This window comes from Mandrillus leucophaeus, unplaced genomic scaffold (genome assembly GCF_000951045.1).
Source record: "Mandrillus leucophaeus isolate KB7577 unplaced genomic scaffold, Mleu.le_1.0 Scaffold201, whole genome shotgun sequence".
Classification (NCBI taxonomy): Eukaryota; Metazoa; Chordata; class Mammalia; order Primates; family Cercopithecidae; genus Mandrillus; species Mandrillus leucophaeus.
The window spans coordinates 964,768-971,682 of NW_012102044.1; the positions used below are offsets into that span (position 1 = coordinate 964,768).

Consider the following 6,915-nt stretch of genomic DNA (forward strand, 5'->3'; position numbering starts at 1 on the left):
GCTGTGGGGTGCGTGTCCTGTGGGATATATGTGCTGTGGGGTGCGTGTGCTGTGAGGTGCATGTGCTGTGGGGTATGTGGGGTGCGTGTGCTGTGGGATATATGTGCTGTGGGGGTGTGTGTGCTGTGGGATGCATGTGGTGTGCCATGGGGCGTGTGTGCTGTGGGATATGTGAACTATGGGGCATGTGTGCTGTGGGGTACGTGTGCTGTGCAGTGTGTGTGCTGTGTCGTGTGTATGCTGGAAGGCTTGTGTACTATGGGGCATGTGTGCTATGGGATATGTGTGCGGTGGGGTGCACGTGCTGTGGGATGTGTGTGCTATGGGATGCGTGTGCTGTGAGCTGTGTGTTGTCCTCTGAGGCCACTCCCAGAGTGTCTGCTGTCTACACTGTCATCCCCCGGCTGGCTCCGTGGTGTGAACCAGCAGGTGCGGTTGGAGAGTCCTTGCGCCTCCTGGAGGCCACCTAGCTGGGTGCATATTAAGGGCATTGCTCTTAGTAACTGGTGGAGCGAACAGGCCGGAATTGGGGGCAGCTAGGAGCCGTGCAGTCTCCCAGCCTGTGTGTGCCCTGCCTGGGCCTTTCGCCGGTGGTGCTGTTCCAGTCTCTCTGAGCTCGCCGAGGGTAGGGCAGGCATCTGGGCAGGGCTGGCTTCCACGATGGTTTCCAGGTGCACACGTGGCCTGTGACTGCCTGTGAGTCCCAGTGGCTGGGAGCCTGGAGCCCACGGCTGCCACCGGGATTGTAGAGTGCTTTCCTGGCATTTCAGGCCATGTGCTTCACAGGCTTCTAGGGGTTGTGGCTGGCTTAAATGTTTCTAGGAAGACGGGGAAGGACATTGTCGTGATGGGTGGTTCGAACCCAGCAGGCCCAGTGATGCCACCGGAAACTTCCTGTAGGAGCCAGGAGCCAGGCGTGCACCAACCAGAAAATGCAGTTTGAGCGAACGTTTGCGGGAGTGTGGAGCCCCTGCCTGGACAGCCCTGGGCCTGGTCCCTGGCAGAGTGAATGCTCCCAAGGAGAAAGGGTGGACGTGTGCGTGAGGAACGCCCTGAGACAGGCCAGCAGCAGAGCCACGGTACCGCGCCGTCCTCACCAGCTGCTCCGCGTGCTGCGCGTGTGCCGCTCTGTGGCGGGCAGACAGTGCCATGTCAGGTGAAGCTGGGAGAGTCCCTCCTTTGCAGACAGAATTCCTGCCATTCCTTGCTTTTATGACTGTCCAGGAGCAAGAATTTGGCCTTCTGGAGTTGAGGTAGAGTGGGCAAGAAACCCTCTACGTCATTCTATTTTCTGCTCCTTCGCGTTTCAAAAACAGCTTTAATAAAACACAAACACCAGCCTGGGCAAGGTGGCAAGACCCCATCTCTACGAAATATGTTACAAAATTAGCCAGGTGTGGTGGCACATGCCTGTGGTCCCAGCTATGCAAGGGGCTGAGGTGAGAAGGTCGTTTGGGCCTGGGAGGTCAAGCCTGCCGTGAGCCATGATTGCACCACTCCAGCCTGGGCAACAGAGCAACACCCTGTCTCCAAAAAAGCGAGAAACAAACCAAAAAACACCACCCACCTGGGTGGCCCTTTCCTATAATCATGCACTTTGGGAGGTCAAGGCAGGAGGATTGCTTGCTTGAGGCTAAGAGTTCAAGACCAGCCTGGGCAATACAGCAAGACCCCATCTCTATTTTTTTTTTTTTTTGAGGCAGAGTCTCGCTGTGTCGCCCAGGCTGGAGTGTAGTGGTGCAATCTTGGCTCACTACAAGCTCTGCCTCCCAGGTTCACGCCATTCTCCTGCCTCAGCCCCCCGAGTAGCTGGGACTACAGGCGCCTGCCACCACGCCCGGCTAATTTTTTGTATTTTTAGTAGAGATGGAGTTTCACTGTGTTAGCCAGGATGGTCTTGATCTCCTGACCTTGTGATCCGCCTGCCTCGGCCTCCCAAAGTGCTGGGATTACAGGCGTGAGCCACCACCCCTGGCCCCAAGACCCCATCTCTATTCTTAAAAAACAAACCACAAACACAATGTTACATACTAACAGAATGCCAGAGCTCAGCTGGCATTTGGAACCTACAGGCACATATGTACATGTGTGTGCGTAGATGTGCACCTGTTAGCTTGCTGTGGACCCCTAAGGAAACACCGCAGCCTAGTAAACAGTGGAAATGAATTCTCTCAGCTCCGGAGGCTATGCCACAGCCTGGTAAACAGTGGAAACGAATTCTCTCTCGGCTCTGGAGGCTGTGCATCTGAGGTCGCGGCGTCTGCGGGGTCTGAGGTCACGATGTCTGCACGGTGGGTTGTTTCTGAGGCTGTGACAAAGGGACTGTCCCAGGCCTTGCTCTGACTCTGCTGGTTCCTGGCAGTCCTGGGTGCCCCTCGGTGGGCAGCATCACTACCCCAGTCCCTGCCTCCATCTCCACGTGCGTTCTCCTGTGCGTGCCTGTGTCTGAAGCTCTGCCTAAGACAAGGACACCAGGCTTGGATTAGGGCCCACCAACTCCTCCATGACCCCATCCGTAATGACATCTGCAACAGTCCTTTTCCCAAACAAGGTCCCAATCTGAGGTACTAGGGGTTAGGACTTCAACAGCTGAATTTTGGGGCGGGGGACACAGTTCAATGCATAGCAGACGTGTAGAGTTACACAGTGCACACAGGGTCTCGCTCTGTCACCCAGGCTGGAGTGCAGTAGTGTGATCTCGGCTCACTGAGCCTCAACCTTCTGTGCTCGAGCGGTTCTTCACCTTGGCCTCCTGAGTGACTGCGACCACAGGTGCACCACCACGCCCAGGTGATTTTTGTATGTTTTGTAGAGATCGGGGTCTTGCCATGTTGCCCAGCCTGGTCTTGAACTCCCGAGCTCAGGTGATCCTCCTGCCTCTACCTCTCACAGTGCTGGGATCCCCCACTGTGCTTGGCCATGTTCTGCTTTTTCTCCACGATGATCACCCACCTGCATTTCCATGTGTCCACTGTCCACATTGTCACCCTCTCCCAGGACCAGTAGCACTGTCCGCTCGAAGGGGTCTGCTCTCGGCCACAGAGGTCCCCCCGGGTCCGCTCTCGGCCACAGAGGTCCCCCCGGGTCCTCTCTCGGCCACAGAGGTCCCCCCGGGTCCGCTCTCGGCCACAGAGGTCCCCCCGGGTCCGCTCTTGGCCACAGAGGTCCCCCCGGGTCCGCTCTCGGCCACAGGGTCTGGGGCTGCCCTCGATGGAGAGGGTCACATATGTGATGTTTGAGGCAGCACCCCTTTGGCAGGTGTGCACATGGATTTCCCGAAAGGGTCTCCACCACGAAATTCTCCCAACACCCGCGTGTCAGAACATGTTCCTTACAGTTTTTATAAAGTGTGGTCATTGGTATAGTTTTCTCTCTGGCAGACAGTTTCATGTTGTTGATATCTAGTAATTTCTTTAGAAACCAATGGTAAGTTATGTTTTTTTATCACAAGGTTACCATTAGTGGATGAGTCTTTGATTTTAGTATTCAGGATTTCTTTAAAGTGTTTCCCTTTGCTTTTACTTTTCTTCACGTAAGCTTGACTAAACACATTACTAGATGGTAGGTATTTAGTGACTCTAGAGTTCTACTAAAGGATCATTCTGGAATTATGCAGGTTTTAGGGAAAAGCAGGAGAAATGGAAACTGGGTAGTTAGTAGCTGAATGACTGCAGAATCGTATGGAGGCTTAAAACTCAATGTGAATTTCTGTTTCTCATTTTTCTAATTTCAGGGAATGAATTTTATAGCGGGATATCTGATTCTTATAACGAATAATGAAGAAGAATCTTTTTGGCTGTTAGATGCTCTTGTTGGAAGGATACTACCTGGTATGTTACAAATTCCTGCAGTTTTGCCTGAACTGTCCTGTTTCTGGTGCTGCCAAAGTGATTCCGCTGAGAAATCAAGATTTAATTAAAACATGGTTGAATAGTTTGGGAGTTGAGGTTAAAATCTTTTTTTTTGAGACAGAGTCTCACTCTGACGCCCAGGTTAGAGTGCAGTGGCGTGATCTTGGCTGACTGGAACCTCTGCCCCTGGGTTCAAGTGATTCTCCTGCCTCAGCCTCCCAAGTAACTGCGATTACAGGTGTGCGCCACCACGCCCAGCTAATTTTGTATTTTTAGTAGAGACGGGGTTTCACCGTGTTGGTCAGGCTGGTCTCAAACTCCTGACCCCAGGTGATCCGCCTGCCTCGGCCTCCCAAAGTGCTGGAATTACAGGCATGAGCCACCATGTCTGGCCAAAAATCTTTTTGCAGTAAAAAAATGTCTTTGACATTGAGTCGAAGAGGAGAAACCCATGTAAGTGGCCAGGTCCCGGCTGCAGCGGCTGCTTGCTCCTGGGCCAGCAGAGGGCCTCTGTGCTGTCTTGACCCTTGCGGGCAGCTGGGGCTGCGTGGTTGGCTCACCCCCTCCTCAGTTGGTAACTTCTGTGTCCGTTGAGGGCCACAGTGTAGCTTGTATTGATCACAGAATCTCTGAGAGGCTGTCTTGGTTTCATGTGTGTATTTGTTACTGAGTTTGTGAATACTAGCAAGAGCACGATTGTGCTATGTATATCCATAGTTACTTTTTAAGTAAGTACTTACTTTTTAAGGTGAAAACCTTCTTTTCAAACTTTTCCACTTTTCTCTGTATTAATGTTTAATTATTTAATAATTAAAATGTATTTATTAGTAAGTTATCCACGGGTTATAGTGAAGGCCAGTGCAGACGATGGGCTGCAGGCTCAGGTCACTTGGGAAGAGAAGTTGAGGAGCCGTCGGGCAGGCAGGACCTGGGGCTGAGACCACTCTGCCCTTCCCCAGCCTGGCTGTGGTGCTGGGCCAAGGGGCTGCGTGTTCATCCTGTAGGGCAGAGGAGACGTGAGGGGCAGCTGGGCCAGTCCCCAGTGTTTGGAGCCTGGTGGGGGTGTGTGGCTCCAGCTCCTGCCTGGTGAGCGCACGGCGTGTGTCAGGTTCCCGCTGAGCTGTGGTCGTCCTCAGGACAGTCACACCACACAGACAGTCACCCACCCCATTTCCAGGGTGAGGACACTGAAGGCCGGGAGAGTTTGCGTGCTGGCCTGACCACCGCTGTACGTGGCCGAACCTGGTTCAGATCCTGGCTGTGTGACTCACAGACCATAGTGCGTGTCCTCACGGACGGGGCGAAGCTCAATGCATCGTTAAGGGCAGGGAGGAATCAGTGCCACCCTCAACCCAAGGCCACAGAAATGGAGATGCCAGAGACCAGCCTGATGGAGCCACCCCGGAGGAAGGGAGCCCCGCAGAGCTCCCGGGAGCAGGAAGAGCCGTTCGCCCGACTGGAGGCCGTGGACCCGGCGCAGCAGCAGCAGGAGGCAGAGCCTCGCGGGGCGGAAAGGTTGCCGACTGTCGCAGCTCAGTTCGGTGAACGCCTGGACCAGGTGGAATGGTGAAACTAGAGGCAGACGGAGTTAGGAGACATCCAGATGTGGGATTGGCAGGACGTGGACACAGGCTCACAGCCTGCTTCAGTGATGTCCGAGTGCAAATCACGGCGAATCTTCCCATCCATGGGCCATGTAATTCTTTTCACCACATTTTTGTTGAAAACCTATCGTGTTCCGGGCACTGTTCAGGGGTGTGGGAAACATCGGGGAGCACACACGAGTTCCGTCTTTGTGGGGGGCGGACCCCAAGCAGCAGCAGGTGAGAGCTCAGGTCGGAGGGCTCAGTGCCAACCCAGAGGGCAGGCGCAGGCCCCGCCGTGCTGGTGTGATGGACAGATGCATTCTCAGTCCATGAGACGTCATTTCCGATATTCATTATGAGATTAAGTTGAACGAAACTGCAATGCAAATAGGTCTGGATTCAAAAAGAAAAGAAAGTATAAAAACTAAACTTTTAGGATTATGGGAGGAAAAGGGGTTATTCCGATCCCGGCAGAGCTCTCCCAGCGGCAGAGAAAAGAGGCAAATATACGTCCTTCTCTAAGTTATAGTGACCAAAGTAGGTCGTTTCAGTGCCACGGTCATCCTGCTCTAATATCCGTCCTTCCCTAAGTTACAGTTACCCAAACTAGGTTACTTCAGTGCCACTGTTATCCTGCTCTTAGTTGCTGCTTTTTAAGTTATACAAGAAATACACAGACTTATTCTCATTTCAGAAGTTCAAAAAATACAGTACTTTTTATAGAATAAAAAGTGACAGCCAGGAGCCGTGGCTCGGGCCTATAATCCTAGCATTTTGGGAGACCGAGGCGGGCAGTTAGGAGTTCAAGACCAGCCTGGCCAACATGGCAAAACACCATCTCCACTAAAAATATAAAAATTAGCCAGGTGTGGTGGCGGACGCCTGTAATCCCAGCTACTCAGGAGGCTGAGACACAAGAATCAGCTTGAACCTGGGAGGCTGAGGTTGCAGTCAGCTGAGATCACACCACTGCACTCCAGCATGGGAGACAGAGCGAGCCTCTATCTAAAAAAGAAAAAAAAAAAGGCCAGGCAGAGTAACTCACATATAATCCCAGCATCTGGGAGGACACAAGGTGGGAGGATCACTTGAGCCCAGAAGTTCCAGACCAGCCTGGGCAACAAAGTGAGACCCCTCCCATCTCTACTAAAAATAAAAATTTAAGTAAAAGTGATGACCTGCCTTCACTAGCACATCCCCATTTATCTCCCACTCAGAGGTAACTGTTATCATCAGTCCGATGTGTGTATTTCAGAGTTTTTATAGACCTATATAAACATACATGAAAGACTGAAAATTAGTGACACAGGAACAGCGAAGCAAAAGAAAAGATAAACAGACAAAAATCTGGTTCTTTGGGAAAACTGATGAATAGACAAACCTCTGGCAAGATTGATGAGAAAAAAATGTAGCCGGGCGCGGTGGCTCACACCTGTAATCCCAACACTTTGGGAGGCTGAGGCAGGAGGATCACCTGA

General features: G+C 52.4%; 1 protein-coding gene across 1 annotated transcript in view; it reads left to right on the plus strand.

Annotated features, from left to right (window-relative positions):
* The window catches only part of GRTP1 (growth hormone regulated TBC protein 1), a 31,671-nt gene that overhangs the window by 4,965 nt on the left and 19,791 nt on the right, over positions 1–6,915 (plus strand). The window contains 1 exon segment of the mRNA XM_011979428.1: positions 3,734–3,830. Coding sequence (XP_011834818.1) covers positions 3,734–3,830 — 97 coding nt within the window.